We start from the raw sequence: 21,771 nt of genomic DNA, 5'->3' as shown, positions 1-21,771 counted from the left end.
CCTTCTCTCTGATGAAGCGACAATCTACTTCAATATGCTTGGTCCTCTCATGATAAACTTGATTATTGGTGATATATGACATAGCTTGATTATCACAATATAGATTCATGGGAGTATAAACCACAAAACCTAACTCACACATTAACGTCTGCTGCCACACAAATTCACATGTGGTATGGGCCATGGCTTTATACTCTGCTTCTGCACTAGAACATGCAAAGACTTGTTCCTTCTCCAGGTAAAAAGATTACCTCATACAAAGGTGCAGTAACTTGTGGTGGATTACCTATCTGAAGGAGATCCAACTCCAGTTTGCATCAGAGAATCCTTCCAGTCTAAGATGTCTATTTCACTTGTTGAGAATTCCATGGCATGGGGCGCCCTTCAAATATTTAAGTATGTGGACCACAACTTTCATATGAGATACATGAGGGGCTCTCATAAATTGACTAACTACATTGAATTAGTAATATCCGGTTGTGTAATAGTTAAATAAACATTTTACCAACCAACTAGCGATATCTGCCTGGACCATCAAATAGGTCCCCTTCGCCTGTACTTATCTTAGAGTTTGCGTCCATGGGAGTTATTACCAGCTTAGCCCTAGTAAACCTGTCTCTTCTAACAAGTCCATAACATATTTCCTTTGTGAAAAATTAATTCCCAACATTGATCGAGCTACGTCAATACCTAGAAAGTATTGAAGATAGCCTAAATACTTTGTATAGGAACTTCTTCAACTTAAATATGCTTTTCAGTAATGATGATGTTGGCCACGTAAACAACAAGAACCAAAATGCCAGTCTCACTCTACCTAACAAAGACCAAGTGATCAACATGACTACGTTTCTTCCCAAATTGCATTAACACTTTACTAAATTTGTCAAACCACGCTCGTGGAGACTGCTTTAACCCATAAATTGATTTTCTTAGCCAACATACTTTATTAGACTCCCCCCTAAGCAAAAAAGCTAGGCGATTGCTCCATGTACACTTCTTCAAGTAAATCACCTTGAAGAAATGTATTCTTTACTTCCATTTAATATATGGGCCAATCCAAATTTGTAGCAATAGAGATCACCGCATGAATTGAATGAAGCTTGGCCACTGGGAAAAAGGTTTCAGAGTAGTCAACTCCAAAAGTTTGAGTACATTCCTTAGCCACCAAACGGGCCTTTTAACGATCCATAGTGCCATCGGACTTGTACTTATGGTATATACCCATTTGCATCCAACTGCATATTTTCTTGCAGTCAACTTAGCCAAAATCCAAGTTTGATTTTGTGAAGCGCAACCATTTCTTCTTCCATAGCTCTTTTCCACCCATTAGAATGTAGAGCCTCCTGAAACAATCAAGGGACAAACACCGATGACAAGGACAAAGCAAACTGCCGAAATGAAGGTGATAAACCATTCAAGGAAACAAAATTGGATATAAGATGTAGAGTACAAGAACACATAACCTTTCAAATAGCAATAGGTTGATCAGCTTCATCCAACAAGTTTGGTGGAGGTTCATTACTAGGCAAATCTTCAGACGGATTGGTAGAACTAGCGGAGGGCACATTGCTAGGCGCTTTAGTACCTCTCTTGGAATGTCTGGAGTAGACCTGCAACGGTGGAGGATTTGGATGTGACTCTGTGGCTTGCTTTCTAGGTAAATCTTTGTCCATCACCACAGGAAGGGCGGTAGAGTTTTTGGAATATTGCAATGTCTTCCCATCATCATCTGAGAAATATGGAGTAGTTAAAAAAGGTGACATCCATGGACAGATATCGTCTACAGGTGATAGAATTATAGCATTTGTAGCCACACTGAGTATTTGAGTACCCTAGAAATACACACTTTACAACGTTTGGTTCAAACTTATTGGAGATTTGATCAAATTGATGTACAAAACATACGCTTCCAAAAATTTTATGAGGTATAAAAAAGGAAGGACACTGGGGATACAAGATAGAGAAAGGAGTTTGACCTCCTAATACTGACGAGGGCATCTGATTTATAAGATAACATGCAGCTAAAACAGCATCACCCAAAAACTCTTTGGAACCTTCATGTCTAATAATAATGCCCTAGGTACTTCAAGCAAATGGCGGTTTTTACGCTCAACAACTCCATTTTGCTATGGTGTATGTGCACATGACGTTTGATGAATGATGCCATGAAATAAGAGATTGGAGTGAAAAAGAGTTTATCCGATGTAGAACACATAATGCCCTCCAGATACACTAGTTGAAGTGCCATCAACCAGGTTGACAGATGAAATGAACGAAGACTGGACTAACTTGGATAGCAAATTACGCTTACCGGTCATATGATCGGAAGCACTATAATCAATAATCCATGGAATACACTTAGAAAAGGTAAGATAAGATGTGCCTGACTGAGCAAGAGTAGCAGTGGAGGAAGATACATGAGTGGAATGATTATTTAGAAGCTTCGCGTAATCGTCTTTGGACATAGTGACTATGTCACCTGAAGTACTCGGCTCAATAGGAGTGGCGGAATTGGCTATATAACCTTCTCAACTATCTTCTAGAGAGTTGGCTTGATTAGCCCAGGCAAGCTTCCCATGTAGATCCCAGCACGATTCTGTATTATGAGTGTTGAGGCCACAATGGGTGCAATGGCAATTACCACGACCGCGACCACTAATGCCACCACGACCATGATCATGGCCACCTCCAAATCTACCGCCTCAACCAAGTCCACCTTGACTTCCCCCATCACCTTTGCCCGCTGTGGAGATAAAAGTTGAATGATCTGATGAAGTAGAACTTTGAGTAGACATGTCAATCGTCGTTTGAACTTTGGCGAACGCTTCTGTCACTGTGGGAATTTCAGTACATCCATGAATCTTGGACCTCACAGGTTCAAACTTAAGTTGAAGGCCGGAGAGAAATTAACAACATGGAATTCCTCCCTTTGCCTAAGCATAACCTTAAAATTTGTTGACAATGGTTGATATACATTCAACTCTTCCCACATGCCATATAGGGCTGAATAATATTCTCCCACACCTTTTATCACCCTGATGGAATGCAAATATATTCTGTGTGAGTTCATAATTCTGGATTAAGTTTTTTTCACCATAATACATCTCCTTCAAGGTGTCCCAAACATCTTTGGCTGTCTTGAGGAAGATTACATTGGTATTGATACGTGGTTCCATACTATTCCACAATAATGCCCTAATTTGGGCATCCTCTGCCATCCAATTATCATAGTCTGTCGTAGTGATATTAGGTTTGGGGGATGTCAACTATTTAACTTTTTTCTTTTCAGTTTGAAAAACTTATACAAATGAGGCCCACTGTAGATAGTTTGTGCCATTCGGTTTCGTTGATGTTATTTGGAGAGGGACCAACTCCAATGAGGATAAAATACTACTCTTGGGATCATTTTTGGAATCCATCTGAATTGTAACAATAATTTTTCTTGAACACAAATCCTCCAACAAACTGACGTACTAAGTCAATAACTGATTCCGAGCTTCAACTTGTTTCGATCAACACAATAAAGGAGGGGCTTCATGAACTTCTAAATTTTCAGCCTTCAAATCTAATTCCATGCTTCGAATAACTGAACTTAGATTGTATACTGGATAAACATGGTTTCACCAACCATAATGTGGAGGTACAACAACCGGAAGAAATTAGGTTAGATTAGCCCCAAACATGTTAGGGTTTCCCACTAGAGTGAATGAAAAGAAAATAAATAAAAAGGAAGTAAGATAAAGACGAGAGATCAAGAAGCAAAAGCGGGTCAATGTGTCTTTGATACCATGTTGTTAATCTAGAAGAAAGAAAGAATGGAGGAAGGTGAGGAGAGAATGTGAGAGAGAGTTGAGAGCTTAAGAAGCTCCACATGCCCATTGTCTTTTGTTTTATTACGAGGGCTTTCACTTAGGAGTTGAAATTACAAGAATACCCTTATAGAAAGAAACACAAAGAAATCCACTACCAAAGACTCAAACCCAAAACCAAAAAGACTGAACTGTAACAGGATGACTACATGTGTCACATGTGTGGACATGTCACATGTGTGATCATGTCACATGTGTGACCATTTTAACAAAGACATTTATGTAAACATAAAGAACACATTAAAAACGAAGGAAGAAGTACAAATTTAGAAATATACCTGTGAATTATGTCTTTAGCTGTGGTTCAGGCCCACACAGAGCTGTGTGGTGAATTGTATTCATCATCTCCATCTCGACGGGGTTGTGAATAGTACTGTTGCTTCACAAATCGATAGTACTGTGGATAGGTCATAGTAGAATGGTATTAGTGAAGATACTCTCTAACATAATGTTGGTACTCATCCTCTCCAAATTGAACTAGTATACCCATCCATGGGTATTGTGTAATTGTCATAGTATGTGGTTGATATGGATTTGGGATGGGCATAGATGTAGCTCCTGGGCATCCATACTACTATTGATATCCTTGCCTGTATGCAGAAGTGAACTTCTTACTATAGTAAAAAAAAAACGATGTGTCATAACTATTGGAGGTGCTCGCTGTATATTCCTCAGGTTTGTATCCATATCCATTTTATGGCACGAAACTCAAGTTACCCTCCTATGTCTGTGATCCATATCCATACTGTGGCATAAAACCCGAGTTACCTTCCCTCTTTTGTGTTTAGATGTAGAGCCACCCTGCCTCTTACTAATGCACGTCCCTCATGGATATTGCTAATAACTCTAATTTTGTTAGCTTCTTGGTCTGCTTTTTCTTCAACAACTTCTTATGCGTGTATGTTTAATTAATGACAAGTCAAGGCCGTGGTTCTTCTGGACGAGAACCATGGTCAGTATCCTGGGTGGCATGATTAAAATCACTCCCCAATGAATGGGCTAAGAGGCCTCTGAGACTTCACTCCCATGATGAGTCTTGCTGTCGTCGCCACCATCGCTGTCGCCAACATCACCATCATCACTACTGTCACTGGAGTCACCCTCGCCGTCGTCACTACTATCACTGGAGTTACCCTTACCCTCACCATCATTGCTCTCATCACCATCACCAGACTCATCACCTGCATCACTCTCTGTCTCTCTTTCGGTGTTGGATAATGTTTTGCTGCCACATGTCCTGCATGCTAGTTTCTGCCACAGGTTGTCCTTTGGACTCCTTGTCAATGGGTCTATAGCGTCGTCAGGAGATCTTGCCTACCCCACATGAGCATCAACATCAATTCCTTATGACGCTGCCTTTGCCACCACGTGCGGTTCTGGTCTCCCATTGGAAGTATTCAAGTTATCTAACTTAACTCACTCGTAAAGTTGGTCCTCATACATGAATCGGTAGATTAGGCCTCATATATGTTTGATTTTGTGTTTAAAGTATAAGATTGCAACCAATTTGGTAGAAACCGCGAAAATTTTGAAATTTCTTCAATTTCCCGCAAATCGGACCACCTACCCTCAAATCTTGAAATCGAAGGTTCAAATCTTTGATTTTCCATCCAAAACATGAAGAATCAAGCATTTATAACCTTTTGGCAGTGGTACATGTGTCAGTGGTAGCTGTGGCTATGGCTGTGGCAGTTGACAACGCGCACTCATTATTGTAGTCTCAATAACCACAATGGATATATGTTGGAATCTTATCGGGAAGCCTACTTGGGTGAATTAGGTTCGTTCCTTTGATAATAACACCGAGGGTTATGTCTCCAAGCCTATCTCTTCCACTTCTCAGCCAATACTTTAGGTGAAACAGTTACACTGTCCAAGGAGGACTGTCAGATTTTTGAAGGATTGCTTTGCTTATGTATCATCATCCACTACCACTCTCGCATAGTCAGGTATCATTTGTCTTGCATTGTTTGATATGTAGCTTAGGTTAGTGACTCAGGAATTTCTGGTTATATGGGCGGTAAGCATAGTGTGTTATCTCAGTTAGTATCATCCTCATCAATCTTTTGTCACATTAACAAATGGTACTTCTACTTGTGTGTGTTGGAGTTCCAGCTCTTATCACACCACGTGATGTAATCCCGAGCCACAACAAACCCGGATCATCCCTAGGTATTAGAATTTCGGATCTAACACCAACGTCAATCCGTGCGCTTTGGGGAAGCATGTTCAACGAAGATAAAACAATGGAATAAACAGAATAACCAAACAATCAAGCAAGCAACCGCAAAGCACACGATATTTAATGTGGAAAACCCTTGCAGGAAAAAGCCACGACACAAAGCGATATAAATCCACTCTAATCAAAAGCCTTAAGAGTTTACACCACTCACCTTCTTCGATTACAGACGAAACCGGATCTCTCCTTGCGACGCGCACCTAGGAAAACCCTAGCCCCTTGAGAAATTCCTTTCCCAAGCCCATACAAGTGTTTAAGACCCTCTCACCTCGGAAACCCTTGCCCTTAAAGAGAAAACACTCGTATTAACCAAGCCCTACTCGTGATCGGACTTAAATACCTCGATTTACTAATTTGTGAAACCCGTTTGGTCGAATCGAATGGCAACTTCAGTCGGACCAAACCAAACTCGACTAACACTTTTTGGTCGAATCGAAAACTTGCAAATCGTAACAGTGTCTAAACTGAGAATCCATCTAATTTTTGGTTGAACCGAAAAAGACCTTAGTTGAATCGAGATAAGGCTTCTATGCACAATAGATTGGCCGAATCCAAAGCATCCCGCACAATGATCTCCACCTTGACTTGCATTTTGCCAATTCACCTTGAAGATCTCCCATTCTAGCCTCCACCTTGAGCGTATACCGCTCCTTGCATTCTCCACCAAGAATGCAACTCCATCCACACCCCTGTGCAAGGGTGCCCCAACCTCATTAATGGCTGGTGAGTAATGCTTGAACTTCTCCGTGGTCACCGGCTTTGTTAACATGTCTGTGGCATTCTCGTTCGTGTGAGTCTTCTGAAATAGAATCTCTCCTTAATTGCCTTTTGCTTTGACCTGAGTTCTCTTATAAGATGTTTAAACCATAATGCCTCTTTTGACGCCTCCGTCGCAGCCATATATTCTGCCTTAGCTGTAGAAAACGCTATCGTGGACTGTAACATAGATTTCCAACATACTGGTCCGCCTGCTAATGTGAAAACATATCCCGTAGTGGATCTCTTATTGTCCAGATTACCTGCATAATTTGAAACCACGTAGCTTATAACTCCACCTGAAGTTCCATGTCCCCTGAACATGATCCCAGTGTTGACTGTGCCCTTGAGATACCTTAGAGTCCACTTGACATTATTCCAATGCTCATTTCCTGGATTCACTATATATCTGCTGACCACGCTAACTGCCTGTGATATATCTGGCCTCATGCAAACCATTGTATACATGAGACTCCCCATTGCACTCGCGTATGACACCCTTGACATATATGAAATCTCCTCTTCTTTGCTTGGACATGACCTGGCTGACAACGTAAAGTGACTAGCTAGAGGTGTTCTAACTAGCTTAGCACCTTCTATGTGGAACCTCTCTAGCACCTTTTGTACATATCCCTTTTGAGACAACCAACCTTCCTAGACTCTCAGTCTTTGTGTATCTCCTTCTTGTCCTTTGCAGCAATTGACATATCATCAACATAAAGTATCAGTAGAATGTATGACCTGTCCTCAAGTACCCTGTAATATATGCAACAGTCATACTCACATTTGATATACCCTATCTCCACCATGTAGGAATCGAACCCCTTGTACCATTGCCTCGGAGACTGCTTCAACCCATATAATGATTTCTTCACCCTACACACGTGGCCATCCTTACCAAGCTCCTTGAATCCTTCAGGCTCTCTTGTAAATTACTTCTTTAAGTTCCCATGAAGGAATGCCATCTTTACATCGAGTTGCTCTAATTCCAAATTGGATTCGGCTACCATACCTAGTAGCACCCTGATTGCGTATGTTTCACGACTGGAGAGAAAACTTGTCACGCCCCAAACTCGAAAACCGGGCTCACAAAATTCTCGATCGCTGAATCCGGCGCCGACAACCTCCGTAGTACCCCATTCTCGGCTCCCAGCGCCCATACGCCAGATTTTGATCATGAGATCCTAGAAGGAGGATTTTCAGTGTAAATTTTTTGTGAAGGAGCATAACCACAAGTGTACCCAAATCACAAGAGTAACATCATCATCACATATCTACTAATATAAATCGTTGATTACAATGCTGAAAGGAAATACACGAATATAATAAAATCTCCACAAAGCTCGGCCTTCACGCTCCTGCCTTAATGCTACTGTGACCTAACGTCACCTGCACGCAACGGTCATGCATAAGCTTATAGAAAGCTTAGGGGGTGGTGTATGTTTGTGCAATGCATGTGCCAAACATTTAGATATCAAAGTAAGCAGAAATACTGGCAATTCCATCAATACCATCAGACTTATCCAAACTATGCGATGCAAAGACATAATAAGGCAAAGTCATATGCTGAGGAAGCAATGTAAATCGACTACGCAATGTGGAGATATAGTAAGCCAAATGTCATATCTAGGCCGTATAGTGTAGAATCATAGTAAACCCAATGTCATAAGCTGAGGGTGCAGTGCAATATGCAAATGCAAAAGAAATGATAAAGCTGGAGTGTGTAATCGGGATGATAGTACGTGGTATCGCAAGTTGTGGGGTTCATCACAAGGAACTTCTATCCAAACCAGTTCCATACCTAGATTTGGATAGTCAGACTCAATGTGGTAAACACTTGAACTCAGGTTGGTCGCGCGCCCCAACCGAAATCCTGACCATTGCGAATGTACACATAACGAATTAGTTGCGCACCACCTGCCCGAGTGGATAGTGAATGAATGAATGAATGAATCAAATACCGAGTACGCAACACCTGCTCAGTAAGTCCACATATCAGTACCGTACATCTCTAGGATCATCATCGGGGTCTAGTACACTCTACGCCAACTCGTTGCCTCATCAAGCGCACAACTGGGTAAGTGGAAGAGACCTTACTATCCGCCTGCCAATATCAGCCCGGCTAGTCGATAGCGGATCCATTTATGAGCTGGTCAGACTCAGCCTAACATTGCCTACTCCATCGGGAGGGTAAGGCCACACCCCCTTTCAACCGACCACGACATAGTGGGAAGCACGACCTCCTGATATTCGGCACTCTGCGCCCTTGCATCCACTCGGTCTAGATGTTAAAGCGTCCTCTGCTACCAAGAGGGTTTAGAGAATTTCACCCAGGGACATCTATAACATCACATGTAGAAAAAGATTTCCGTTGTCCCACCTAGCCATCCACGATATGCCTATGGAGGCCACGACCCTGATATCGCTAGAGCGTACAGTAGTCATGTCACACAAATGCGAGATGCATGAATTACACTATTAGTCATGCAACAATCCTGCGCGTACTGCGCGATCATGCTGGGCAACTCCATCTCACAAGGAGTCCCATAATAAACCAACCAAACGTCATATGTTATGATCAATCACTCATAACAAACATACATATGATGTGTATGGGCATGTATCATGATGTAATAAAGTACATAGGCATGATTATCTGATAGGGAAGACAAAAATACTCCACAATCGACCATCACCGGCTTGTCACATACTATGAGTATAAACCGAACGACGTGCTCATACAATTATAGGAGCCTATGCGGTATGTCTTACATTAGCTTTCCAAGGCTTTGCATGATCCAAGACGGGGACGATGGGTCTAGTCCATATGTCGAGATAGGTTCTACATAGTGGATATACTAAACCTGATACTACATATTCTTCTATCTACGGCAAGGGGTGATGATGTACCAAGCAACGGATAGCCTAGATGATACACTAATGTCCAAGATGGACCTCGCACTTGTCTCAACAAAGAGACGGACGGTGCGGATGATATGTACATGTCACGTGGTCCTAGTAAATGGGTACAAGGGTAGGATACACCTCTCGTGGTGAGTCAAGTGGGTATATGACAAGGTGAGTTCACAAGGTGAGTTAACAGGGTGAACAATTGGGTTTCCTAAATGTCTATATCATGTAATAAACTGGGCTTTCCTATGGGAAGCCCGATACGTACACAAAGTGGGTTTGGTGGAGTACCTACACCTAGGATTATGTGTCCTTCCAAGTAGATTGGGTAGCCCGCTCAACACCTAAGTGGGCCTTGGGTATGGTCACTAAACTTGGGTAAAACATGCATCTACATGGGCCACCTTTCTATGGAAGGCTTGGTGTGAATACAAGGTGGGCTTCAAAATTTGGGCAGTACTACAGGGCATGGTGGGAAGCACCATTATTAATGGGGGCCCAACGGTTTGGGTTAGCCCACTAGGGGAGATGAGAATGGGCCTAACAACGGGCCCTAGGGAGAGTTACAATGTGGACATTTAACCATCATTACTCTTACAATGTGGACATCTAACCACCATTGCTCCTAAGGCATGGCCCATTTGGGATCGGAATCGAAATCATAATGGGGCTCTTGACCCTCCAATTATCTAGGAAATGGATGGACAGCGTGTGCCCATCGCTCATACTTGGTGGGCCTGCATAAGGCGGTGGGGTCCTCGACCTATGAATGGATAAACGGCGTGTATATAACACATACATCATGGTGTGTTTCACACACATAATGGGCCTCACTCATACAATGGGCCTCATATAATCACAATGGGCCTCGCACATATAATGGGTCTTATATACATCATAATGGGCCTCGCACACGGGCCTCATATACATCACATGGGCCTCGCACACAGGCCTCAAATACATCACAATGGGCCCTATACCTGGGCCCCACATACATCACAATGGGCCTCGCTCAAGGGCCTCATACACATCACAATGGGCCTCTCACACGGGCCTAATATACATCACAATGGGCCGCTTACACGGGCCTCGTGTACGCAATCAAGTGGGCCTCACACAACCACAATGGGCCTCACATACGGCCACAATGGGCCTCACATACGGCTACAATGGGCCCTACACATACAGCAGGTGGGCCTTGCGTGTACGGTAGGTGGGTCCTGCACGTCCAGCAATACGGACGGATGACGTGGATATAAAACACATACATCATGTGAGTCCCACCGTCCATGGCTGGACGATGAGGATTACAACACATACATCACGTTGGGACCCACAACTGCTGGACATCATGGATGAAATACATAACGCTGAGTCCCACTTGAATTTTAGATCTATCTCATTCTCTTTGTAATGCCATGTAACGATCTTTACAATGATTGGATGGTGAGGATATAGATCACCTGCATCAAGGTGGGCTGCTGCAGCTGCTGGACAAATGTTCCAACAGCATTCCACTTGTTTGAACGGTGTGGATCAACACATACATCACAGTGGGTCCCATGTATGGGCGGTTTGTATACAACACATCATCAAGGTGGCCCACGTCCCACGGTCTGGACGGATTGGATATAACACAAACCTCATGATCAGACACCCTCAGAACTTGCTGACGTCCATATAGATGGGCGATTTGGATATAACACATGCCTCATGATCAGACCCACAACTTGCTGACATCATGACAGCAGCTATCTTGCTGCTGTAAGGTGGATGGACGGCGTGGATGAAATCCATCCCTCAAGTGGGTCACGTCCAGATGGACGGACGGTATAGATAAAACACATGTCATGTGGGTCCCTGCACAGGTGGACGGTTAGGATGAACAAACACCTCATCATCAGACCCTCAGAACTTGCTGATGTCCATACAGATGGACGGTTTGGATATAACACATGCCTCATGATCAGACCCACACAACTTGCTGACGTCATGACAGCAACTATCTTGCTGCTATAAGGTGGATGGACGGCGTGGATGAAATCCATCCCTCAGGTGGGTCACGTCCAGATGGACGGATGGTATAGATAAAACACATGTCATGTGGGTCCCCGCACAGGTGGACGGTTAAGATGAACACATACCTCATCATCAGACCCACAGAACTTGCTGACGTCAAAATTGCAGCTATACAGCTGGTGGGACCCACAGAGCTTGCTGACGTCAATACAACAATTATATAGCTGTGTAAGGTACACCAGCCAATCGTCTTCCAGGCAGGTGGGTCCCACGTGGGGCCCATCATATAATATTATATATTATTTATATATATACATATTTTTTTAAAGGCACTAGCGTCCAGCGTGCTGGATGGCTTGGACACGGACATCATCAAGTGGGGTCCACGGATGGACGGTGCAAGTAAAACTCATAGATGACGTGGGGTCCACATAGATGGACGGTGTGCATGAAACATACATCGAGGTGGGGTCCCACCGTCCAGCAGCTGGACGGTGAGGATGAAACCCATACATTATGGTAGGGCCCCACCCGTCCAGGGTCTGGACGGTGTGGCAAAAACGCATACATCAGGGTGGTACCACATGGTGGCCCACCCAATTAAGCTAATATTTGATTTTTTCCTTTCATCCAGGGCCTGTTGGCCGGCTGGGCTTTGCTAGCAACAACTGCTAGGCCACAGCAGACCGGGGCCCACTCCTGCAGTGGCCCCACCACACGGACAGTGTGGATACTACATAAATCAAGGTGGGGTCCACGTCAGCGTGGCCCACCCGTTGGACCAAACTAATATTTGTGATTTCCTCTCCGTCCAGGCCCACCCGAAAATGGGCAGCAAGGTGGGCCCTTTGCGGACAACGGGTGCGTCTCAATACATGCGGACGACGTGGATAAAAATACATACATCATGGTTGGGCCATCCAATCAGGGGAGAGAGAGAGAGACGGCGATGGAGGGGAGGGGCTCCGCCACTATGAGCCCTCCCTAGGTGGGCCATGCAAATACAATACATACATCAAAATGGGTCCCAAATCATGTGAGCCCTAAATCATAAAAATCAACGGTGGAGATCCCTTTCCACCAAATAAAATGCAAGGTCTAGATGACCTTTCACAATGGTAAAATAAATATCATGATGGGGTCCATGGAGAATGGCCCCATCATGGGATGATCATACGAATCATGGTGGGCCATCAGCCAAACTTAGGGTCCAAAGTGAGATCCATACCATCAATCGGTAGGCCCCACTTGGCCCATCATCAAAACACAATTTAATCTTACAAATCACCCACCGATTGCAAATATTCTAGGCTCCTTGCCTCCAACTTTGATGGAGGATGATGAAGATTGAAGGGCTAGGATGAGAGATGAGGGGGTAGGAAGTGGGCCACACTTGGCTCTCTTTGGGAAGAGCTTGGACCTTTTGTCCCTTGGGTTGCTTGGGAAATGGATTGAGAAAGAGAGAGAGAGATAGCTGATGGGATGAAAAGGGATGGGTGAGTGATGGGTGTGAGTGACATGAGGGTTGACTTTGGGAATGACTTGTGTAAGAGAGGGATGGGTTGTGATGGGAGGTGTACTTGACTAGTATTGATTGATTGATGTGATGGATTGGGTAAAGATTCTCTCGGAATTCGCAATGCGCGGGGTTTTCCTCGAGATGAACGCGGGCCCACAACTCGCAGTGTTGGAACCACGACGACAGCGCGGTCGCAATGGTACAAGTCTCGGGTCGAGTTGACTCAGATCTACAGGATACGACTTAGGGTCGCGCGCAAATGTCGATTATAGGTCACGGTTTGTCGGGATTTGACAGGGAGGATCGCGAGAGCCTACGGAATGGTACAGACTAGGATACGGGCCTTATAAAACTTCATTGTAATTTACTCGTTCCCTTTATGCTAAAAGCCGTGCATTGAATTTTTGCCCTCCTTTTCTGTTAGCGCTTCCTTCCCGAACACCCACTTGCACCCTATATCCCTCTGACCTTTTTGAAAGTTTCACCAAATCCCATGTATGATTCCAGTGTAGAGATTCAATCTCCTTTGCCATGACCAACATCTACTTGTCGCTATCGTTCTTAGATTTTGCCTCTTGAAAGGTAGAGGGATCTCCACTCACTGTGAATAATGCGAAAGAAACCATATCCTCAAGCTCATATCAAACCGAGGCTCTAATGGTTATTTTCTTCATTTTCTTGGCCATACTTTCCTGGGTATCATGCTGATTGTTTTGGTTAGTTTCTTTCTCCTACTGAATTTCACCTTCAGCAATCAACTCAACTGGCTCCACCTGCACCAACAATTTCTCGGCATCACCATGTATTTCCAACTTCTATGATGCATCCTTGTTGGCCTTCAACATTGATGCCTGACATTTCTGCTAATGACCATCTTCTATGAAATTAAATTCCAAAGTTTATAGCCCTTAACACCTTTCTCATACTCGATAAAGATGCACTTCCTAGATTTGGGATCCAACTTATTCCTTTGTCCACTTCGTACTTGGACATATGCTGGACACCCGAAGATCCTTTTCCCTGAGTTATCGACGTCCTTGCCTGTCTAGATTTCCTCTGCAATCTTGGAGTTTAGTGTTGTAGATGGTGACCGATTTACAATATAGCATGCCATGTTAACCGCTTCTGCCCATAGGCTTTTAAGCAACCTCACATGCAACTGCATACTTTACACCCTCCTCAACAGAGTTTTGTTCTTCCTCTCTTCCACCCCGTTATACTGTGGGGTCGCTAGAGTTGAGAAGTGTCTTGTGATGCCTTGTTTATTGCGGAATTACATGAATCGCACCTCTTTGCACTCCATATTGTTATTTGATTTGAGACACTTAACCTGCCTCTCGGTTTAATTTTAATACTTCCTCCTTCCATTCCTTGAACTTGGTGAACACCTTAGACTTGTGCTTTAAGAAGTAGACTCAAAACTCCATCGAGTAATCGTATAAAAAACTCATGAAGTATCGCGCTCTTCCCAAACAGTATTGTCACTGGCCCCCAAACATCATAATGAATATAATCGAGCGCTTCGCTACTTGTATGTATGGCAGTCTTGAACCTTACTTTACATTGCTTCCCATATATGCAATACTCATAAAAATCCACCTTGCATGCCTTAACTCCCTTAAACAGTTTCCGTTTATGGAGTTTCATCGTGCCCCTCTGGCTCATATGCCCCAACCACATATGCCACATATTGGTGTCATCTGTGTCGGATTTTGTGTGAGGTGGTAGCGGCCTCACCTATAACTGTGCTCACAACCAATTTGTATAGATTTCCCGTCTTATGCCCCTTCATTAACACCATTGCAGCTCTGGTGACCTTGATTACACCGCCAAATGCGGTGAATGTGCACCCATTTGTATCTAAAACTACCAAGGATATTAAATTTTTTTTTTTTTTTTTTTTTAAAGATGTAGGACATGCCTGACATCAATCACCTATAATCCGTATGACTCCATTAAACATCCTTGATGATTTTTATTCCAATTGCCTTGCATGTTGCGTTATTCCCCATCAGAACACTTCCACTATTATAGGACTTGTAGGAATTGAACCAAATCCTATCCGAGCACATGTGATACCAACATCATGAATCGAGTATTCGTGTATTTGAGATATGATTCGTACCTGAAGAGACTGAGAGGTCTCCTTCTTAGCTCTCTTTTGCTATGCTAGCTGACTCATGTGTTCCCTTTACCCTTGCTTTATAGGTGATCCTTCCGTTTCTAACAGTTTCTCTTGAAGTGCCCCTTTGTGCCACAATAGAAGCATTTGTCCTTTGCCTTCGATTTCGATCTAGACTTTTTCTTCCTGTCAAACCAAGATCATTCCACGGATCTCCCACGTCCTTGACTCCCTTTTGCGACTAACCCTTTCGCTTGAGAGTACTCATCGCTTGACTTCTTCCTCATCTCGTTGGAAACAAGAGCCGCGGTGATCTCTGCGAACTTCACTGTTTTCTTCCCAAACAGCAGAGAAGCAATGCTACAAGTAGCACCGCTTTGTCTTCTTCCTCAATTATCACTTCGAGCCTTAACAACTCGCTATATACCTTCGTAAACGATTTCCCGTGCTCCAGTAGATCGGGTCATTCCTTTATTTGTAGCTCGAAAAGTTGTTTCTTCACAAACAACTTATTAGTGAGGGACTTCGCCATATATAGGTCTTTTAGTTTCTTTCACATCTTCAGGGGAGATTCCTCATCTAGAATGTTGTACACGACTCCATCCGATAGACATATACGGATGGTGCTCATAGTCTTCTCCCTGAGTTTGCTCTGGTCATCATTCGATATCTTCTTCGGTTTAGTCTTCAACAACACCATGTTCAACCTTTGTGATACTTGAATATTCTTAACCTTCTGTTGCCACAAACTCAAATTGTTCTTCTCATTGAATTTCTGTATATTGATCTTCGACCCTAACATCTTCGCTAAATTCCCGAACGTCCTTAAACCTGATGCTCTGATAACACTTCGTTGGAGTTCTGGCTCTTACCATACCACTATGATGTAATCCCGAGCCATAAGAAACTCAGATCAACCCTAGTTATTAGAAATTCAGAGTTAACACCAATGCCAATCCGTGCACTTTGTGGAAGTACGTTCAATGAAGATACAATCGAATAAACAAAATAACCAAACAATCAAGCAAGCAACCCTAGAACACAAGATATTTAATGTGGAAAATCTTTGTGGGAGAAAAACACGGCACAAAGTGACATAAATCCACTATAATCAAAAGCCTTGAGTTTACAACACTCACCTTCTTTGATTACAGATGAAACCAGATTTCTCCCTGCGATGCACACCTACGAAAACCCTAGCCCGTTGACAAAATCTCTTCCCAAGCCCTTACAAGTTTTTAGAACCCTCTCACCTCACAAACCCTTGCCCTTAAAGAGAAAACACTCGTATTAACCAAGCCCTAATCGTGATCGGACTTAAATACCCCGATTTGCGCTAGTCTGTGAAACACGTTTGGTCGGATCGAACCAAACCAACTCATACTTTTCGGTTGAATCGAAAACGTGCAAATCTTCACAACGTGCAAACTGAGAATCCTCCCAATTTTTGGTCAAACTGAAAAAGACCTCAGTTGAACTGAGACAGGGCTTCTCCGCCCAACAGATTGGTAGAATCCTAGGCATCCCGCAGAATAGTGTGTCTGGGTTGGTATTACATGTCCTTTCCCATCGCTTACTGCCATCAATACTTTACATTCATAAAATTCTTTTGAGTTTGTTATTAATGTTGTACGAGGTTTCCTTGATATTATCGATAATATCCCTGACATTATTTGTATCTCCAGCTCAACGATACTGATTACACTAGTAATTCATAAATTTCAGGTATCGACGACATTTCGCTAAGTATCGTCAATGTATCGCTAATATTTTTGACCGTGTAAATTCCATGTGTTGCTTGTCTTGTAATGTATCGATATCACCACTGCATTACCAATATTTTTTATTGTGTAAATTTCAGGTGTCGTTTATATCACCTATTTGTTGGTGACATTTCAATAATATCACCAATGCAACAATATCGCTAAAAATCTATTTATTAAAAAGAACTCCATTTCAATTTTTTTAATGGGTGGATGGTTGTATGATGAAATGCATGTTTGTATGTGTCTATGTATGCATGAATGGAAGGATGGATGGATCTTGGATGGATTATGTGTATATGTGATGCTGAAGAATTAACCACTCGCTCTAAAAGTTCGAACTGATAGAGCATTGCGAATTAATCTCTTTATCTCATAGCCTAGGTTCCAAATCCATGGGTTAGGTCCTCGGCCGAACCCTCCTCGTGGGCCCCAAATCCATGGGTTTTTGCGGGCCGCCCGCCCCAAGTCTGGCCCCTCATCCCATAGGCCACCACACTCGAGCCCGGTGTGAAAATGTCCCTGCATTAATCACCCCTGGTGAGGAGTCTCGAACACGAGACCTCCTGTTCTGATATCAATTTGATGAAGGACAATTAACTACTTGCTATAAAAGCTCGAACTGATAGAGCATGGCGAATTAATCCCTTTATCTCATAGCCCATGCCCCAAATCCATGGTTTAGGTCCTCGGTCAAACCCTCCTCGTGGGCCCAAAATCCATGGGTTCTACCTCACACGGGTCCCAAATCCATGGGTTTTGTGGGCTGCCTACCTCGAGTGTGCCCCCGCATCCCACAAGCCACCCCACTTGAGCTTGGTGTGAAAATGCCCCCGCATTAATATGCATAGATGGATGGATGGTTAGATCTTCGATGGATTATGTATGTATGCATGGATGGTTGGGTGGATGGATATGTGTGTGCGTGTGTGTGTATGCTTTAATGGATGCATGGATGGATCATGCATGTGAGTTTGTATTTATGTTTGTACATACATGGATGGATGGATGGATCCACCTTTTTCCTAATTTCCCCGATGTTTTGTTGAGTCAATGATACATGCATTTAGGCGTCGTTAAAGGGAAACTTATTATTTGATTCCTAAACATGCAAATATGCGTCTTTTTCACAATTATTTGATTTTTTAAATATGCAAATATGCGTATTTTAGCATCTCATGAATTGTCATTGAAAAATTCCACCATTTTCCCCACGTTTCTCCAGTGTTTTCCCGAGTCGGCGATACATGCTTTTAGACTCTCATTAAAGAGAAACTTTTTATATACGCATCTTTTTTACATTTATTCGAATCCTGAATATGCAAATATGTGTATTTTAGCATCTCCTGAAGTTTCATTGAAAAATTCCACCTTTTCCCCATAATTCCTCTCCGTTTTCCTCAGCTAGTTATACATTCCCGAGTATCATCGATGTCGATACATGTTTCCACATCTGCGGCCATTACATGTATTGATACCAGTAATATGAACACTGATTGTCAATGACTAAGCTAACAAAGTCCTCAATTTGTTTTTGTCACATTTTATCCTTCTGATTGTGAATTCCAAGATGTAAAGACGAGGATAATTGGAGGGCTTGAAGGACATGGACTCTATTACCTTGATCATAGAATAAGTGGAGCTGCATTATCATTATGGCATACATCTCTCCTTATTGGTGGCATTCTAGGCTTGGCCATCCTTTCTTAAGTACTTTGAAGGATAGTCCCATCATTGTTGCATGTGTCGATGTTAGAGTGTAGGGCCAGTGAGTTGAGAGTAAACACCATAGCTTTATGTGAAGAATTCTTTTCTTTATGGAGATCTGGTTGAAGATGTTTGGATGGAGCAACTGCCCAAGTTTGTTGCTCAAGGGGAGTCGGATAGGTTATACCATCTGAAGAAATCAATTTATGGGTTGGATCTTGGTTTGACAAGTTTTATAAGTTTTATAAGGTGGTGTTCAAGTTTGGGATGAAATGTAGCTAGATCGACCTCTATTTTTGTTCGTCAAAGTGAGATTGATACCATTGTGTTGGTCGTACATGTAGAAGACATCGTTGTCACAAGCAATGGCAATATAGGAGTTGGCAAGTTGAAGAAATTCTTATAGCAACATTTCTTTTCGAAGGACTTGGGCTGTCTTAGATATTTCTCGGGCATTGAGTTGGCCAGGTCTAAGGTGGGCATCAACTTGTCACAACGAAAATATGTGATAGATTTACTGGATGAGACAAGTCTTCTAGGAGCTAAGCCTATTGAAACTCTTATGGATACAAATAAGAAACTTGGTATGGATTAGTGTGAATTAATTAATGATCCAGGGAGATATGTCGACTTGTGGAAAAATTAATTTATTTAACAATTACCCAACTTGATATTACATTATCTTGTCAATGTGGTTAGTCAGTTTATGCAGGCTCCTTGGGTTCCTTACATGGAGGCTGTGCTTCGTATCCTTAGGTACTGAAAAGGAGCTCTTGGTCATGGTATTCTCTACAAGTAGAATGGTCATCTTCGAGTGGAAGGATATTTTGTTGAAGATTGAGCCGGTTCCTATATAATAGGTGATTTACATCTGGCACCTGTATTTTTGTAGGTGGCAATCTTATTACAATGGAGAGTAAGAAGCAAGTATTGTGGCCTGTTCTAGTGCTGAGCTAGAATACAGAGCAATGACTCATGCGGCATATGAACTTATTTGGCTAAAACGTTAATGGGTGGAACTTGGGTATGTAGTTTAGGTTCCTATGAGGTTGTACTATGATAATCAAGCACTTTCTTATATTGTTAACAACCCTATCTATCATGAGAGGACTAATCACATCGAAGTTGATTGCCACTTCATCTAGGAGAAAGATGTAGCTTAGAAATTTGTATGCAGCTCGTCAGATCAACTGGTAATATATTTATGAAAGCTCTCTGTCGTACTCAACTAGACCGTCTCTTTATCAAGTTGGGCATTCATGATATATATGCTCTAACTTGAGGGGGAGTGTTATTGAATGTGAATGTGGGTTGTTATATGGCCCATTCTTAGGCCCATATAGGCATAGGACATAATGGGTATTTTTACTTCTGTTATTAATGACATTCTTGTAAATATTGAAAACTATGTTGATAGACTTGAGAGAGTTGGGGACGTGTGAACCCTAATCCTCATTCTTTCATTCTCTCATTTCTTCCATTTTTCTTCTCCTTTTTCCTCCTCTCTCAATCTATACATAGATTTGAATTAATTTTCTCGGCTATGCTATATGATGTGCACTTAAAGATATATTGGTGTTCTTAATAGCTCCCATCAAAATGTTGTAGGCACTTGCGGTTCCAAAGCTTGTTTTGGCGGGACGCTTGCTTGCACAACAAAATGCAACGGTATGCTATTACTTTGTTTACTAATGTTGCTTGTGCCATGCAAAGCCTTCCTATGCTATATTGTGACTTTTGTTGGGTGATTCTTTTTGTGTTTCATTTCCTTGTAAATCGGGTGTTAACACCTAGTTGCTGCTATTGCTGTAGTAATGTTTTATTTGCCAATATTTGTACATCTTTGTCCTTTTGAATTGTCTTATGGAATACTAATGAGCTGTTCTTTTAATATTAGAATGGATTATCTTTCTTATAACATTGTGATCTGATTTTATTGACATGCAAATCCTCCATTAGATTATGTTGATGGGTTACTGGAGTGATAATATGTTTTGTTGAAGTTCATGAAACAGCATAGAATGAACATACAAAAATTCCTTCTTGTTTGCAATATGGTTTTCCATTTTATTTCTAACGTTTAAATTTTCTTGCCTTCATATTTTTATTTACCGTGAGGTGGTTATATCTATATGGAATACTTGCTTCACTCTTTACAAAATTGTTTTGATTCTCCAAAATAAGTTTGGGAGGTTTTTATGAGATGGAGTTTGGTGTGGTTTAAGGAAAGAAGAAGAGTTATGTGATGAATGCTTTTGTTTGCTATATTTTGAAAACTTTGGAAAGAGAGGAATAATCAAATCTTTAATGATCAGAGTATTTCAGTGCAAGTCTACAACATGCAATAAATCTAAATGACACCACATTGCTAGTCTCATCTGAGCTAGATCCTAAACCTCCATCACCCTCTTATGCCTCAATCAAACATTCTCCCATATTATCACTCTAATCGTTGTCTATAAGGTAGGATTCTCCTTCTTGGTGTTCCACTCATCATCAAATTCCATACTCAATAAGCAAATTGGATCAAGCCCTTGATTTTTTCTTCTCTTGCATGACACACTTCTAGTTGAAGATAGTGTTTTACAAATACAAGGGAATTTTAATCTTTGTTGCTTGAGTCTATTTTTCTTTTTATAATGTGTTTCCATGACCATAAACAAATATTTTTGTAATTAACTAAAGTATATAATAATCAATTAAGCATATAAACTGTGACGCCCCGTCACTGTTACACATGTGGGTGGGCGCTTGTGGGCGGACGCTGATGTGGGCGGGGCCTAAGGGCCTAGGCGAGCTACCAGCGGTTGGCAGGCTACTGTGCTGGTAGGCTACTGTGTACGCAGTGAGAGGTTGAACTTGTCCCA

The 21,771-nt window shown here is 42.2% G+C and overlaps 1 protein-coding gene across 4 annotated transcripts in view; it reads left to right on the top strand.

Moving 5' to 3' along the window:
* LOC131253331 (anaphase-promoting complex subunit 1) overlaps nt 1-21,771 on the top strand; it is a 206,160-nt gene that overhangs the window by 70,365 nt on the left and 114,024 nt on the right. For all 4 annotated transcript variants that reach the window (XM_058254294.1, XM_058254292.1, XM_058254295.1 and 1 more), the window contains one exon: nt 20,513-20,572. In XM_058254294.1, the coding sequence (XP_058110277.1) occupies nt 20,513-20,572 (60 nt within the window). The remainder of the gene's footprint in view (nt 1-20,512; nt 20,573-21,771) is intronic.

This window comes from Magnolia sinica, chromosome 8 (assembly GCF_029962835.1).
Source record: "Magnolia sinica isolate HGM2019 chromosome 8, MsV1, whole genome shotgun sequence".
NCBI lineage: Eukaryota > Viridiplantae > Streptophyta > Magnoliopsida > Magnoliales > Magnoliaceae > Magnolia > Magnolia sinica.
Note: the sequence above shows the minus strand (reverse complement) of the source record. Positions and strands in the feature narration are given on the sequence as shown.